This window comes from Capsicum annuum, chromosome 9 (assembly GCF_002878395.1).
Source record: "Capsicum annuum cultivar UCD-10X-F1 chromosome 9, UCD10Xv1.1, whole genome shotgun sequence".
Classification (NCBI taxonomy): Eukaryota; Viridiplantae; Streptophyta; class Magnoliopsida; order Solanales; family Solanaceae; genus Capsicum; species Capsicum annuum.
The window spans coordinates 5,057,292-5,076,094 of record NC_061119.1 but is presented as its reverse complement, the minus strand read 5'-3'; the positions used below and the strand labels follow the sequence as shown (position 1 = coordinate 5,076,094).

The 18,803-nt window shown below is 33.3% G+C and overlaps 1 protein-coding gene across 1 annotated transcript; it reads right to left on the bottom strand.

Moving 5' to 3' along the window:
- Positions 1-4,132: 4,132 nt before the first annotated feature.
- LOC107843103 (auxin-responsive protein SAUR50) lies at positions 4,133-4,534 on the bottom strand. Its single transcript, XM_047396048.1, has one exon. The coding sequence runs from the start codon at positions 4,514-4,516 to the stop codon at positions 4,133-4,135; it is 384 nt and encodes a 127-aa protein (XP_047252004.1). The 5' UTR covers positions 4,517-4,534.
- Between the last annotated feature and the right edge of the window lie 14,269 nt (positions 4,535-18,803).

The following is an 18,803-nucleotide window of genomic DNA, read 5'->3' as shown; positions in this document are numbered from 1 at the left end:
AGATAAGTGGGCACATGCAAACTTCAATATTTGGATGTCCACTCTTTGAGACCTTCAAAATTCAAATTACTGTACAAGTTCTGTTATGATGAATATATGATACTTGTTAACTTTTCCTTATCTAAGTTTCGGATGCTAATTATCAGTAACTTCAGTACTTTTGATAAGGATTAGTAATTTCAATACTTCAGCAACACAGAGTTTCTATTTTGAGTTCAATTCGTTTAGGAGTTCCTAGATGCAGAGTGCTCTTGCTTCAAATGGATATTTGGTTGTTTAAGAGGTAGAGATCCAATTTTGTCGCCCTCAACTGATTTCTATCTTAAAAAGGTAGATGCAGGGATCAAACTGATGTTACGTAGATGATGAATTTCTTTTCCATCGGTAACCACCTCTGATCCCTTTGATGAAGTCGGTTAACTTGCAGCTAGCGGCAAGCTGATTTAGTCTTTTAGAGCTTCTGGGCTGATTGTTTCCTTTAATTGATCTTGTTGACTGTCTTTTCTTTTTTAGGGGCCAAACATTGTCTATGAAATCCTCAGGATAAAGAAATAAAACAGTTTTCTTTGCTCAATATAGTTTTGTGCAGCTGGATCTCCCGACAGTGAAGGAATAGCTAAACAAAAAAGAGGCCAAACATTGTCTATGAAGTCCTCAGGATAAAGAAATTAAACAGTTTTCTTTTCTCAATATACTTTTGCGCAGCTGGATCTCCAGATAGTAAAGGAATAGCTACACAGTCATTGAACTGTTCAGTAATTCAGCCTTTAATGTTGATAATAGTCATTGCAGTTCAAAATTTGTCGTGAAAACTGTTGATGAACAGATTGAATATAGTTGGGCTAGTGCTCAATGTTTGAAATGTGGATTTGCCCGACCTGCTTTTTCTATACAATTCTTAAGCAGTTGTACGTTTGATTTGTAAGATAGAAGGTGGCCGTGTGTGTGTGTTGGGTTTGTGGGGGGGGGGGGGGGGGGGGGGGGGGGGGGGGGGGAGGTTGAGGGGCAAAAGTTTCATATTGTGCATTTTTCTTCTGTAACCTAGACCAGATTTGTGATTTACAGATTTGCTCGAGCTTGTTAGGTGGAATGAAATATTTGATTAGCTTATTTTGTGTTGAATATTTTTTTTTTAAATCTTGGTACCTTTTGTTTGTTGATAATGGTGAATAGAGTTTATCAGTTTGTGGGAAGACTAATCTTTAGCATTATATTTCCCGCTATTTTGCTAATTTGGAAGTGTAGTTAACATAAAACAAATTTGCACTCAGTAGGAAGTTATAGTTCACGGGGTGCTTGAATACTGTGAATTAGAATTCAACTGAAGTGATTTCTCTCTTTAGTGTTCTTTCCTTGCTTTTTGAACTTGACCATTCTGTGGTCTCGGTGGTTGGAAAGTTAGTTTACTTGTCTACATCTAGCAATCTTTTCGCTACACAAATAAGCTTCTTGTTCTTTCTCAGTTTGGTCAGTGGAACAGTGTATGAGATTTTGTTCAACTTTCTCCAGTACATCCTTTTCTTCATCCCGTTTCTTCTTCATAAATGTATCTTCCTTTTTTCATCTGTTCCTTTCTTGGTAGTTGCATCATCAAAATGGTCACAATAGAGAGATTTGATCTTAGAATGACAAACATATTACAAGACCTTCAAGGTATAACTTAGCCAACTAAATGACATGTTTGGTGAAGAAGCACTAGATCAGCAGCAAGTTAAGAATGGAAATTTATATTTAAATTAAAAAAAGAAGCTACAGGTCGCCAATCTGATCAACTTCACTGTATGGCACTTCTGATAGTCTTGAAGATGATGTGCTTCCTGAAATACCATGTTGTTGGTTACAAAGACTTGTGAGATAGAATGGAATTCAATATCAGTTTATGATACATATCTAAAGCTTGGTGAGAACCCCCCAACCAAATCTATGAATTATCTTACCAATTGTTATCTCATCAAGATACCACGTCTTATTTATCTTCTATGTTTGTGATATCTTGCTTGGTTTCTTTGCAAGATTATATCTGTTATGGCTTATCTCTCTTATCTACTGCTTCAAAATATCCCCAAGATTGTTCTGCATCTCCTGTGTTAACCTCTTACTCATCTTTTCGGGATTATCTTGTCAACTTCACAACTACCCTTGTTCTTGGTATTTGGCTTTGTTTTTAACACGTCAGAAGGAGGTAATGTACTTTGGAATTTCCAGAGTTTGCTATTTTGACTAATTGTGCCTCCACCCTAAGTTCTGAATGGATTTTATTTTGTGGATTGGCTTCTGGAGGTCACTGCCTGTTTGAATTATGAAATAGCTGAATTTGTTGAAAAGATCTCACATCAAGGTGGAGTTTGGAAATAAAATGAAGTAATAATAGTTTGAACTGTTGGAGGGAGAAAATATATTTCCATTTAAGTAAATATGTCAAACCTTTTGTGAAGCACCTAAGGGGGAAGTAGGTGCAACTAAATGGTAAGGAGAATATAATAATGAATGTAAAGTGATTCTTATTTTTTGGAATAGTTTCTGATCGGGTCCTAATAGAACTCTTCTAGTCAATATTTTTCCGGAAAAGTAGTGAAAGGGGAATTGATGAGTGATAAAGAAACATTTCGCCAGTTCATTTTTGGAGTTTGGGAAAACTTTTTATCCCTTACAGTTCTTTCTATATCTTTTGGTTCCATTTACACAACTTTTCCTTCTTTATGTTAATGTGTCATAATAAACAGCCGTTTACGTTACTTACCCTCATATAGTTTAGTGTATTATAGGTTGCAAGTTGATAGCTAAGAGTAAAGCTAAAATCTTGAGTTAAATGTAGATCTGTCATAAGAGAAGGAACATTCAACTTTCAACTCTGATTACGACCAGAACAGAGGATTGATTAGTTGTCTTTCCAAAAATCTTCGTTTTCATTTGAAATGGATTGCTTTGTGTGCTTACTTGCACCTAATATAAGTAAACAAAGTTGTTGGATCACTGAACAATTCAACATGTTTTAATATGTATTACTGTAGATGTAAGTTTTGGTTCGTTAACCGACAAAACTTTTCTTGTGTTTGGCCTAATAAAAAGAATTATGTCTGCATACACGATGCTGTGTTTCACACCTGAAAAGAATAAATAGATGTATCCAATTTCTAGCAATTTTTAAGCTTTTAGATTTGTAGGTTTACATGATTCAACTACTCTTTATTTGATCAACACAATGTAAGAAGAAGGGTCTTATCGCAGCACTGTAGGGTCTTGGGCTACATTATTGTCTTGTTGATGAAAATCTCTGGGGAGCCATTGGGCTGTTTGTCAGATGCTTTATTCAACGTTCGGATGTGTTGCTTGGTTTTTTCTGTTTCCCTTCTTTCAATGGATTGATGCTTCCTCTCATGCCATAATCGTAATGCCTGTTTTCTTTGCTGGACCTGATCAAGCAATAAATCTTCTGCTTCTTTACAAATCTGTGTTCTGAGTGTGTGACAGTTTGACGTACTTCTTGGTCTACTAATTTAAGTGCAGCTTATTCCAATGTCAAGCTGTTGGTTTCTCAGTGCTTGTACGATTTGGGCTGTAGCAAACGCGTATAAAGGCTACTGTGGTCTGTGCCTTCAATTTAGCTTCTTGTTCTGCGGATTGTTAAATGGTTATAGTTGTTGTAATCTAATAAATGACAAAATAAAATTAACAGTGTCTGATACACTGTAGATTTTGTGGTTTCCTAGTTCCTAAAACTTATTATGGCACGAGGAATTGTGCCTAGTAATGCTTATTGTCAAGCTGTTGGAACTAGAATTCTCGTTGAGATGATGAAGGAAGATGTCTTTCAGGAGCAGTTGAGCAGCTTAGAAATGTGTACTGTGCCTAATATGGGAGTTGCATAATGTTTCAACAAATGATCTGTTCTACAGTAGCAGAAGAATGATGCGCTTAAGATGACGGCCAGTCTAGATTCTTTTTGGTTGACTTAGTAGCTTCAATCAGAAATCAGTGATTTCTTGCATAAAGAAGTAATGCTCAACTTCGTAGGTAATGAATTTATATTCAAATAGTATACAACAGGTTATGAATTTATAGATGTCAACATTCTAAACAATGAGTTAAGCATCATGGATGAATTACGATCACTTGCTTAGTGATTCGACCTTCAAAAGCAGATTGAGATGCGTCGACTTTCTGGTGATGTGGCACATCTAATGACACTAATGAAAATGTTCTCGTCACAAGGGATCCATAATTTCGAATCAGCGGAGAAATCATAAACTTCTTGAGCTTGATCCAGCAGTGCCTTGAAGAGCGGGTGCTTCAGCAAGGTGATTTTTATTACAAATCTCTTTTGGTACTTCCCTACATAAACTACTGCGTGGCCTTTTGGAACATCTCTTGGGATAGACTTCTCTTCTTTTAGAAAAGGCCAGATAGTCCATTTACAGCATTTATCGCAGCAAGCTGATGAAGGTATGACTTTGCCACCCATCTTTTGCCATTTATTTTGGCATGCCTTGAGAAACTTACTGTCCATCATTCTCATCAGGTTTGTGTATGGACTTTGCAGGAATTGGACCACTACAATAAAACTGGAGAGAGAGAAGAAAGTACAGTGGTGTTGTCTGTGAGACTCAGACAGGTATTTATAATAGTTGGAAAGTTCCAATATTTTCTGAACATTAAATGGTATGACACGGTATGTAGCTGTGTGGTAAACTAAAGGGTAACTGATATCATAAATGCACTAGATGCCTGTGCATCGCTGTTTCTTTTATGACAGTGCTTCCTGATACGATCATGTACGAACATGCACTGCCTGATTTAAGAGTCATATACATGTACAGATTGTGCCACAAAAATCTGTGTTAGCTAGCTCTCTCTTTCTTTGTGATGTCCCAGGGTGGGGAGTGATGCCAGATAAATAATCTGTTGAAGTCTTGAATATTTAGACCCCACAGTGGTGAATGAGTAGATAAGATAGGAAAGATGAAAATGGGATAAGCTTCTTGGGCACAGTGCTATGCCCATTTCCCACTTGTAGCTCTTGTCATTTTTTAGATATAATAAGTTATGGATATTTACTGAGAGGGGAATTGATAGAGAAGAAGGCGGAAGTGTGGGCTTCGCTAATATAGAATTTGACGAAAACTGGGGAGGAAGAGGCTAATCGCTATCAAAACGGGATTTAATTGTGGCTTATGACAATGATGAGCTTAAAAATTCATTTGTGACTTATGACAGGACAATGACACAACTTCAGCTAACCGAGGACATGACCTAAGGTAGGAGGGTACGGAGGTCCCGAATTAGTATCAAAGGTTGGTAGGTAGTTGAGCTTTGCGTCTCTTTTCAACGGGTTTAGGCTTGGAGCACTGTGTTTGTCGTAGCATTAGCCTTGCAACAACAACAACAACATACTTAATGCATTCTCAGTGGGGAGTGGGGTTTGGGAAGGGTAAAGTGTACGCAGTCCATACCACTACCTCAGATGAAGTAGAGAGGCTATTTCCGAAGCATTAGCCTTATACGTAAATTTTCTTTTCAGCTTCTGCATATTTCGCTGTTGTTACTGTTTCGTTTCTCTGAATGCTAAACATCGCTTTCCTTATTAATTGACATGTTCTCTTCAATGCCATTCACTTTTTCATAAAGACGTTCATTTATTGTACTTGAGCCGAGGGTTGTTTTAGAAGCAACCTCTCTACCTCTACGACCACGATGTAGGAATAAGGTCTGCGTATACTCTACACTCCTCAAACTTCACTTTGAGTATTACATTACTAAAGTTACATTCTTTCTTGAGTCTCATTATGAGCATGCACTTTTCCTTTTTAATGCTGATTTGATTCTGTTTGCTTATGTTAAAGGTTGAACAAGTTATCATCTTGAACAAAGAGCAATTTGCTAGTGCGTACTGCCGTACAGAGGTAAAATCATTATGTAGGCACATAACTTTCTCTGACATTAAAGATTCTCAATTTTTAATACATTGCATATATACTAGTAGTATATATTTTGAGGAACTTTTTGTGTATGATGGATGATGTATGGAACAAAGTTAAAGTCGAAAAAAATATAATACTACTGGTATTGCAGGCTGCAGTATTTTTGCAGTAATTTCGATTTTCGAGGCATACGTGCAGTTTCATAATAGATGTATCTGTACTATATTCCAAATCAAAGATGCTTCTTTATGTTGTGACAATATTAGGAATTTTATGCTGTCAACTTTCGAGCCGAGGGTCTATAGGAAACAAACTCTCTACCTTTGACCAGTGGCGGAGCCGATTTTCACCAAGGGATTCACAAGTCCGCCACTTTTCACCAAGGGATTCACAAGTGAACAGACGAACTAATCGAAGGAGGTTCGACAGCAACTATATATACATAAAAAAAAAATTTAACCATGTATATAGTATATAATTTTTCATCGAAGGGGGTCATACATGTAGCTCCGCCCCTGCCTTTGGCGTAGGGCACAAGGTCTGGATATACTTTACCCTCTCCAGATCAGACCCTATTTTGTAGGACTATATTGGGTATGTTGTTGTAAGTTAGGTAAACTCTGAGCGATCAGGTGGAATTCGTTTAGTCATTCGTATCGTGATCGGGGTTAGGCCTGACACGAATTTGGAAATATTATCTTAACGATACAGAGCTTTCAGCCAGTCTGTTTCAAATATGATATAAGCAAGCGCTTATTTTGGCTATGAATGACGCTTATTCTAATTTCTAATATCTCTTAATTTAGAATTCTCCTCACGGTTTTTCCATCTTTTGGTAATTGGTAATTCGAATGATCATTTCAGCAAGAAAATAGTCTATACTCTAAAATCTTGTGCTTAATTGAATTTTATTATCAGAATAACAGATATAAGATATAGTTATAGTTGTGATTCAATAGGTCAGGACCACCCACTTTTTAAAATTAATAGTGTCCACCCTTGGTATATACCACTTTCAAAAATAGTAATAACAACGTACTTGGTGTGTTCACAAGTGAGGTTTGATAAAGGTCGGGTGTATGGTTCTATGTGCCAGGATGTGAAGTCTTACGTGCCACTTTCACAATAACAACATACTGATTAGTGTGATTTTACAGGTGGAATGTAAGAAAAGTCGGATGTAAAGTCTTATGTGCCACTTTTAACAACATGACACGTACGTATTGATCAATATTATTTCCACAAGTAGGATCTGAAAAATGTGGAGTGTACACAGATCTTACTCTTACTTTGTGTAAGAGAGATTTTTTCTGACGAATCTTAAAAGGACAGCTCAGTGTACTAAAGTTTCTACTATGCGTAGAGTCCAGAGAACGGCTCAACATAGCACGGTTTTACCTTACATTTCTGCTAAAGACAATTTTTAAGGTTTGAACCCGTGACCTCCTGACTACATAACAACAGCTTTCTAACAAACCTTCAACTCAGGAAGTAGGAGAGCACCCTTTCTTCCCTTAGTTACGCGGTTATTTTGCCGAGTTCCTTCCCAACCATTCTGACAAAAAAGTTGTAGGCTGAGTAGTAGCACCTTGTAGGGCCAAAACCATAATACAAATTTGAGCTGTGAGAGTCAAAAAGATAAGCCAAACTCCAATGATTTTACTCTGTGAACTTTTGGTGTTTGTTCATTAATTTGATGTGATGTACTTGCAGTAGCCAGAGTGGGATTCATCCTCTAAAGACAAAGTACACTGTGAATCTGAAGTGTTAATTCATGGACACGTGGATGTTCACAATAAGAACACGTCATTACTGACCACACAACAACAAGAGGTATTCGCACTTCACCAGAGTATTTTTCGGGTTGCTCACTCGGTATCTCGTACTCGCATTAGTGTCTGACTGAATCGGAACTCACGCATTATAGGTTTATTTTTAGAGGCGGCATTTCAAACAATTTTTTTATTTTCAAAAGTTTAAACGCGAGACTTTTGATTAAGGATAGAGGAATTTAAACCATCTTTGCCATCATTATCCAATCATGAAATGGACCTTTGACTCATCTGTGACAGGCATGATTCATTACATGTAAGTGAATTTGAATTCAGTCTCCGTCTGTCGCTTAATTATGAGATCGTCATATGGGGCTTGTCTACTGTTGTGGATTTTTCTGAAAGATCTCAAAAACAAAAAACTTCAATTTAACTTTGAAGATTAGTAAAATGAATTTTGTAAATAGTGGCGGAGCCACCTTATATTAACGGATGTTAAACGATACCCTTTCCTTGAAAATTACACTTTTTAGTTAGGTCAAAATTTTAGTTTTATGTATATTTACTACACATCTATTTTTATGTCGGACACACCTTTATGAAAAAAAAAATTATTTTGTCATTCGCCGTAAAATGAAACTTGACAAGTAAAAATGATAGAAATTAAGTAACAAAACTATTTGCATTGATCATGAAATTTCCATAAAAGGAAATTAAAGTACAAGGGGAGAAAAATCTTTGCTCTCAAAGCATTATTAAAAAGGAAAGAATATTTGGTCACATAATAAAAATATAATCATATGCTTTTCATATATATAATAATGTAAATTATAATAGCATTGTGTTTGCCTTGCTACCAACAAGCATGGATTTTTTTGAACATACCACAAGAATGTGGTGTCTTAATCAAGGAAACCTTTGGTAGTTACATATTGAGGAAGTCTCCAACCAAGTACACTAGAAATCAAAAGTCAAAATCTAGGTTTAATTATTTGCATTATTATTTTATTTTTTTAGAAGAAAGATTATCTTTGTCAAGAAAATATTTATTAATATTCCTAATATAATTTTAAAAATACTTTTTGGCTTTAGTCCAAATGATACATGTTAATAATTAAAGCAAAGACACCTATATCGAGCGACTAAGCATCTATAGCCGTTTCTAATTTAGATGGGTAATCTGATAAATATATATTTATAGAAATCAACTTATCCACGCTCCAAATAGTATTATAAGAATTGATACTGTCCGTAGCAGTATCATATTTTGATTCAAGTATTTGTGACCTAAGCATCTATAACCGCTTTCGATTTAGGTGGATAATCTGATAAATATAAATCTATAGAAATTAGCTTATCCACTCTCCAAACAATACTATAAGAGTTGATATTGAAAATTTTGCATGTAATTATACAGCTCCCGTAGCAATATCATATTTTGATTCAGATATTTGTGACCTAAGCATCATAACCGCTTTCGATTTAGGCGGGTAATATAATCTGATAAATATACATCTATAGAAATTAGCTTATCCGCTCTCCAAACAGTACTATAAGAATTGATACTAAAAATTTCGCATGTAATTATACAGCTTCCGTAGCAATATCATATTTTGATTCAGATATTTATGACCTAAGCATCATAACCGCTTTCAATTTAGATGGATAATTTGATAAATATACATCTATAGAAATTAGCTTATCCATTCTCCAAACAGTTCTATAAGAATCGATACTGAAAATTTCACATGTAATTATTGAGTTTCTATAAAAATATCATATTTCGATTCAGGTATTTACTCATATAATCTCACTAAAGAGATTATAGCCACCACACCCACTACTTTCTTTCTGAAATCTTATATTTATATTCAGTCAACATTCATTGATATTTATATTAAGTCAACATTCATTGTATGGAAAAATAAATATTGCAATATTCCGCATAGTTGACTTAAATCCTGAATCTGTCTCAAAATGCTTGTAGCATTAAGTGTTATTTGATTAAGTGTTTCTATATAGTTGATCCATTCATGAAAAAGAATAACATAAGACAAGAATAAAAGAGTACCGTATATAAGGAGAACATAGGCGTCAAATCGATGTAATGGGATGAATGAGATTCATTCATTCTTAATACGAGTATCGAGTTTAAGTTTTATGAATGAGGAAATTTCTAGTAATAGGAAGCACTTTCCTCTTTATGACATGAATTAATACTTATCAGATCAGTGAATTTTAAAGATTGAAATATCTAGTATCCCTGAACTATGATCAAATTTGTTGCGACACACTCCAATTTCGCGGGGGTCCTATTACCCTCCTGAACTCAATTTTACTGTATTTTTGTCACCCTTTTGGCTGACGTGGCGTGTTTCATCAACCTTTTTAGCTGACGTGGGCCTCATTTTATGTAATAAAGGTGTCACGTCAGCACAAAAGGGTACTACAAATACGCTAAATTGAGTTCATAGGGGTAATAGACCCTTGTGAAGTTGAAATGTGTCGTAGCAACTTTGACCATAGTTCGAGGGGCTACTGGATACTGGGTGTGTGTGTGGTGGTGGGTGGGGGATGGGGGGGGGGGGTGTAGAGCATTGATGAAAGAGTAATGAAGAGCACATGAAGAATTGGGCCTACCACCAAAAGCCCACGGGAAGAGGGAACAAACAAGCATGTTGGGCAACACTTCATCATTATACTATTATATAAAGAGAGTTTTTGTATTTTATATTCATTCATTAAAATAATAACTGATAAATACATAAACTTTATGTTAATGTATAATATTATTAACTATAATGATATATGTTTTTTTTATATATTTTATTAATAAATATAATTATTTTTAATCGATCGGTTAAATGTGCAACTTGTTCTATTATAAATGGGAAACTCTCAAAAAGGACTAAAGCTTGGGCTTAACCAGAGATATATAACTATAAATTGCACAATTACAATTCATAGCTACGAGTTAAAAAGGAGGAAAGAGGTTAGCGAGATTGAGAGATCGAGAGAGAGGAATTGATTTGTATCAGCGAATTGATTATATCATTGAATAAAATGATAATATGCAACTGAATCAACTTCAGCGTTTATATCTGCGAATTAATTTGTATCGTCTGCATTTATATATTACAATTGAAACTTGTATCATTGTATCGATTTATATTTGTATTAGCAAATTAATTTGTATCAATGAATAAAATTGCAATATACAATTGAATCAACTTCAGCGAATTGATTTATATCATCTACACTCGTATCATACAATTGAAATCAAATACAAGTACCTAATAGCCATTGATCAATTGTATATATTCATTGCAGAACCATTTAATACAAACCAAATACTTCAATTATATTTGTGTATGATATACTTTGCAGATATAAATAATGCATTTGTATTTGTAGATTATATAAACATGCAAATGCATTTGTATCAAGTTATTTTTTTGCATGTTTAGTAGGTCATAGAAATATATTTCAAACATTTGTATTTAGACGGAATACATAAGAGGCCCCTTGAACTTGTCAGTTTTTTCCCTGTTGACATCTTAATGAGGCTACGTTCCTATTGAACCCTTGAACACTTGATAAAGTGTGTCTAGTAAGCCCACCCGTCTAACGTGACACATATTTTGAGTCTGCTTTTGCTCAGTATCGTGCACGTGAATCACACACAGCCTACGTGGATTGACCAGGGACCTATTTATGTATTGACCAATTGTATATATACACTGAAGAATTCAATTTGCATATACATTTGTATATTACAATTGAAATCGAAATGCAAATACCTAATATATACTGAGCAGATATATATAGAGCACATATAAATGTATATTTATTTTGTATCATGTTCAGTTGTATTTGCATATGATATACCCGTGCAGATATAAATGATGCATTCGTATTTGTAAGTCACAAATACATGCAAATATATTTATGCATATAATAGGTTATAAAATCTTTAATATAGTTATATTAGATAATATTTTAAAATTATATCTATGTATATATAAATATAGTATCTATATTTTGTATGTCACATAATTTTTTCATTATTTATCACAAAATGAAAAACAATGACCACCGGCCAACTAAGACAGAAATCATGCATTTATTAAATAATTTAATTCCAACCAATGATTTGATTGCATTCGTGCACTTCCATCACACGTGTATTTTTAGTTTTTAGTCAGTTTATTATTATAAACTATTGTGTTTGTTTTTTTATTAGTCTACTATATAATTAAGTTTATTATATAATTTGTATTTCCTTTAATTATCGGTAACAACCTCAAAGTAGAAAATGATGAGAGTTTTACAACTTATTAAGATGGATACGTATATTATAATATATATCATAATTTTAATTTAATTAGCTAATAACGAATGAGTATACACGCAAAATAAATTTTAAAATTTAAACTGAAAATCTAATTTAAACATCCTATTAAGAATTGAGGTGTGTAATAAAACTTAATTTGAATGTATAAATAGAATGTCTACACAAATTTAAGAGATTAATTATGCATTTGGTCTAAAATAAATATTTCTTTCTTATTAACGTCGTTATAAGATAGATAGTGATGAATTTTACAAGCTAAAAATAATTGGCTCACATTATCTACTCTCTTGTAGTCATAAGGTATATGTTCCATTACATATCTAGAATATTCTGACTAATTCATCTTGAAATCCTATGTTTAACTGGAAATAATTATGTCTCGATTTTTTATAAATTAACTTCAACAACAATAACAATACTAACATATTTATTATAATTTCATAAATAACGTATGAAGAAAATAGAATGTACGTAAATTTTATTTCTATGTTTGTGTTTGTGGTTAGGAGTAGCGGTGGGCGTTCGGTATTTTTAAAGTTCGGGTTCGGTAATTCGGTAATTGGTATTTGAACATAGATACCACATACCACATCGGTTCGGTAGTTTGGTAATCGGTAAATTAAACTTTGGTTCGGTACGATATTTGGTAATACCATATTAAAGTTGAACATGTACACATGTACGTTTAAATTTCAAAAAGTATATTTAATAGAAACCCTATTTAGTATTCTTTTTGTTGCTTTTTACGAATTTATTATCAAGGTCCAAGAGATTTTTTTGGATGACTAGTATTACTGTCTATTGAGTTGGGTTATATATATAGAGAGTTAATAACTCAAATGGTCACTCAACTTTGGACTTTTATCCCAAATGGTCACTCAATTTTGGACTTTTATCCCAGAAAGTCACTCAACTTTGATCTTTACTCAGAAGGTCACTCAACTTTTACATTTTTACTGAGAAAGTCACTCAACTTTCACATTTTTACTCAGAAATCTGGGATAAAAGTTCAAAGTTGAGTGACCTATTAACTCTCTCTATATATTCGATATTCGGTAAATACCGAATATCAAACGGTATTAATATTTTGTACCAAACCCAATCCCAAATACCAAAATATTAAAATTTTACTCTCAAATACCATACCAAATATCGAATTATCAAATACCAATTATCCAATTTTTCGATTCAATTCGATAATTTGGTTTTTGATATTTTATGCCCAATCCTAGTCAGGAGCAGATCTGGGTTACTAAGGTGTATGCCTGAACCCCTCCATAAAAAAATTACAGTGCATATATATATTTTAATTCTTTGATTTTTTTTTATGATCTCATCTCAATAAACTGTCTATAGGTCAGAACTTCTTAAGATGAGATCAGATTTTAATAGATTTACAACTAGTATTTTGGGTGTTTAATTTTGCTTTGGGTTGTATGAAATAAAAGTCTCGTTTATGATTTTCAAACGGGGAGTTTCGCCTATTTCAATAAGTATAAATAACATAAATATTAAATCTTTTTGAAAGTACTTACATTTTTTTCTATTTTTTTAATTACTTTACACTCTCTCCCTATTAATATACATAACATAACCGACATATACATAACATTCTGTATATATATTGGGATTTTTGTAATATGTTTAGGGAGTTAGGATTTTTTGTAATGGAAACATAAGTTGTGTATTTGTGTAATTTTTAGTTTCAATAAAGTATATGATTGATTTGAAGAGCGGTGGAGCCGCCTTTAGCTCAGGGGTTCATCCAGTGGGGGAGTCAGCATTTTCATTGAGGGGTCGAGGTTCAGAAGTAAATATACGAACTAATCGAAGGGGGTTCAACATATATTATATATTCATAAAAAATATTTTTAACCATATAAAAATAGTATAAAAACAATATAATTTTCCGTCAAAGGGATTTGAATGAATCCCCTGGAGCAAAGGTAGCTCCACCATTGGGTTCATTCGAACTCCTTTCAACAAAAAATTATACTATTCATATATGGTTAAGATTATCTTTTATGTATATATAGTTAACGTTGAACTCTCTTCGACTAGCTCATATATTTTCTTTCAAACCTTCTTAGTAAAAATTTTGATTCTTCCACTGATTAAAAGTGCTTGAACAGCCGACACCAAATTCCATTCAATTGATACCACAAAAATAACTCAATTATGAAAAAAAGTTGGAATTATGTGCCCATTCTACTTTTTATTTTTCAATAGCTCTAAATGTGATCTAAAGAGACAATGCATGTTCTCAAGAAAATCAATAGAGATTCAAAGAATTTTGTTGCATTTTTTATTAATTCAATCATTTTTCTCACCAAACTCCTTTCAATTTTTCATGACAATCCATTCGTGTGCATGATCTAATAATTAATGAAAATCATTTCATATCCTAAACACATTATAAGTCTCTATAATAATTTATTCACTCGATATTTACGTGATCAGCTGCAATGACATGATTGAATAGCTGGGAGGTGGATCTTTCATGTGCAAGATTTTGGATCGAATCCAGCCTCCATCTGCCGCTCAGCCATGAGCTCGTGGCATGGGCTTGGATAGTGCCATTTACATAGCATATTTGGTTTGCGAGCTATTTCGCACTGAGCAGGTTACCACAAATTCTCACAGCAGTTTTCACTCGAAGGACAAAGATTGTGAGTATATCCCTGGGAGTTCCAAAAATAAAATAAAATTATGTGATCTAATTAGAAATGCATGACATGTGTGTGAACCTATATTTTGATCTTTCATGTGCGAGACTTTGGATCGAATCCAGCCTCCATCTGCCGCTCATCCATGAGCTCGTCGCATGGGTTTGCGTAGTGTAGTTTACATTGCATATTTCATTTTGTGAGCTATTGCAGTGAGCACGTTACCGCAAATTCTCACCACAGTTTTCACTCAAAGGGCAGAGACTATTGTGAGTATATATATCCCTGAGAATTTCCAAAAAAAAAAAAAATTATGTGATTTTATAAATGCATGACGTGTGTTTGAACCCTGATTTTACATGCTTAAGGATCCGTCATTTGCTTTTTCATATTCATGTGAAATGAGTATAACAAATTTATTTTTAATTTTATGTCCTTTATATAAGAGAGATTTTCATTTTTACATAAAAAATCTGAAAAACTTATTTTCTTCTATCCAACTTATATGTGGTCATATAAGATTATTTCCATGTAAGTATAATATGATTGTGAGTATACTTACTATTAATTCTTTAAAACTCATGAAGTTTACGAAATAAAGAAAAAAAAATCTAAATTTGTGGTATAAGAAGCAGGGTTCCATTATAAATCATCCCATTAAAATAAATTTAAAGTTAAATTAGAGGAACGACCTCTCATTATCTTGCAACAGAAACATTGTACTTATTTTCCATCTTAGCGTCCGTCCACCACAACGAAATAAAAAAGAGTATTTTCTTTTTATGAGAAATTCAGAAAGGAAAGTATGACACGTAAATCGAAACATGAAATTTAATTATGGTAATCGATTAGTCTGATGATATTTTAATTAAATCACATTAATGAATCTATAAATTATATATTTTGTATATAAGATTGTGGGTTAGGAAGTTCTGTAGCTGGTGGGATATGTTTCCACTTAATTCCCACCAAGTTTGCTTACGTTCAGTCATTTTTTTTGTTTCCACTCGATATTTGATATTTGTATCGAAATTCAATTATATTTGTATTTGCATTATGAAATTTCACATTCAGTCATTGGTTAAATTTAATAAGTAGTAACGTTTTTATTTGTTCGGGGTAAATTTAAAGCGCGTAAAGTATGGTTCAATCGAATTTATAAGTATGATGTAAACTTTATATATTAATATTTGAGATCGCTATAGTAGAATTCTAAACTTCTAAAGTTCAAATTTTGAACATATGCCTATTCAAAGAAATATCTTTTTTTCAAAAAAAAAAAAAAAATGTTAATATTTTCTATTCAAAGAAATGACTATATATTGTCGTGTAAACTCTAGAATCGATCGTTAAATAAATAAGTGTTTGCAAAGGGATTTATATTCGAAACCACTCCACTCATTATCTTAAATTTTAGTTGCGTACGCAGAATTTTTCATACTATGACTCACTCAGTAACTTTTACTCGTATCTCTCTCTCTATATATATATATATCTCTTATTATATGAAATTTTTTAAAAATATGTGTCTATGTAAGTGCCAAAAACTGTAGGTAATGTAATCCTTGTCCAAGACCACATTTTAATTATAAAAAAAAGAGTTAATTTTTTAAATTTGATTGGCCAAAATAAAGCAATTTGTCTCTTGTCAATTTCCTTGGGTTCAATAGGCAGGCTAACAATTAACAAATTCAGCGTAATCTTACATATAGAAGTAAGATGTGTGGTCGACCTTACTCCCTACATTCGTAGATAGAGAGAGTATTTCCAATTGATCCTCAGCAATGCAACTGTTGTGAACCCCGTCCAGCCCAACATTAATATCAAGGTCACACAAGTGGTTATTGGGCCAAGAACAAGCAATATGGCTAGGTTAATCTCTGTTCCGAGCTTAGTCGTGGGTGTGTGAGAGGATATTTCCAACTGATCCTCGAATTCTAAGTTGTAATTTGTGTTCAGTAATTATAAATACATTTCGTATTTATGTGTTAAAAATTTAAGTCGTTACAACACCCTTACTTCTTCATCCAGACTCGATAAACCGATAATGTGAGCGAGTTCACACAAGCGAAGTTAAAGTTTATTTAGTAGGTATTGGGGCAATTTTACACTGTTTTTGCTTAAAAATAAAACTAATTATAATATAATAGAGTAATGCAGCAACTAATGGAAATTAATGATGCTTCTGTTGACTTCACTAAAGTCCACCATTCCCACTTAATTCATTATGTGGGATTTCCCTATTTAGGCTGCTTCATCTCGTTGGAAGAATATATTTTAAAAATATATACACCGTCAATGTAAAAAAATAAAAATATTACATTATCAGGTCACTCAAAGAATATCTAAAAATAAATTTCCTTCAAATATTCGAGTTGTAATAATGTCAAAAGTAAGATATGTAAACGTAAACTGTGACTTGATTGTGTAAAAATTTCTTACACTAACCACATATATATATATATATATATATATATATACAAACCCCATTATGATCTTTTATGGTGGAGACCCCATAAAACCAACATATAAATCTCACATCATTTATATAACCTAACTTATTAAATAAACAATACACTCATATAACCTAAATTTCTATAGTTAACTTCTATATATTGTGAGTACAAATAGCAATATTCTCTTAACAAGACTAATATGAAGCTATTGTGTTTCAACATGCAGAAATACTTGGTGTTTGTGTTGATTATAGTCATGGTTTTTTCTTGCTTGGGGGTAGCATATCCTAGAAAAGCCTTGATGGGAGGACATCATGAACATATCATGGACAATGGCATGGGATTTGGTGTAGGGAAGAGATATATGTACCCCGATCGCAATGTAGACAATCATCATAACATACCAAGAGAAAACTATAATTGGAGGGGAGACAGCTCTGTAAGTGGTGGTGGTGGTGGTGGTGGTGGTGGTGATGGTGGAGATAATGGAAGAGGTTGAAGTTTGTATCTATCTTGTAACTCTGATTGATGAAATATGTTTTCGAAACTATATATGTATTGTGTTTGTCTTTCTATCTTGTATAGGAGTGTCACTCCAACTCTCCCTCTTGGGTTTATGGAATGGGAAGGGAGAATCTTTTTATATGAAGCGCTTTATTTCTTAGCGATCTGTAAGAGTGTTACTACCTACCTTCTGTGCAGTGGCGAATCTACATTATAGTCAGAAAATTATGTTATATATACATGATTAAAATTATTTTTTATGTATATATATTAGATGTTAAACCCCCTTCGATTAGTTTTTATATTCACTTATGAACCCCCTTAGCGAAAATTCTGATGAAATGGGAAGGGAGAACCTTCTTATATGAAGCGCTTTATCCCTTGATGTACCTGCTCTTTTGTAAATTTGTGAATCCTAATAAGAAAGTGTTGTACTCCTTTATAAAATATTTCCGTTTCAAAAACTGTGTTTGTCTTTCGTCTTCTATAAGTGTGTCATAGACTACGTTCTAAACCCAACTCACGTACCACTTGAATCGGTGAACAACCAAACTTTTGAGACCTTCTTCAACCCCAGGATGTGATGAGCTGACATCGAAGTGCCAAACTACTCCGTCGATAAAACATCAGCATGTTATCCCCGATCCATTAAACTGCCTCAGAAGCAAAGAGAGGCAAAATAATCGAATTTATGGAGATCTTGGCCTTCGATGAAGATGAACTGATATACTGGCATTATCCTAACTCAGGGCAAACTATCTCTAGATGGCAAAGTGAAAAGTCAAATTGATCCGTTGAGCGAGAGCCCTTCGTCTATGGTTATATGAAATGGGAAGGGAGAACCTTGTTTTATCCCTTAAGAGTCGTTTGGTAGAGTATATAAAAATAATGCAAAATATGATGTATTAGTAATGCTTGCGTTAGTTATACTTGTATTTTTCTTATGCAGTGTTTGGTTTGATATATTAAAAAAAATATGAATTACATAATTTTAATTATTTTTTTTTTTTTACATAATACACTCAATATATATGTTGGAAAGGATGCGAAAATTTTTTTGAACGGTAATAGGGTCTTTAAGCATGTTAATGCATGCATTAGATCCATTGCATTACTAATGTCATGAATTTTGA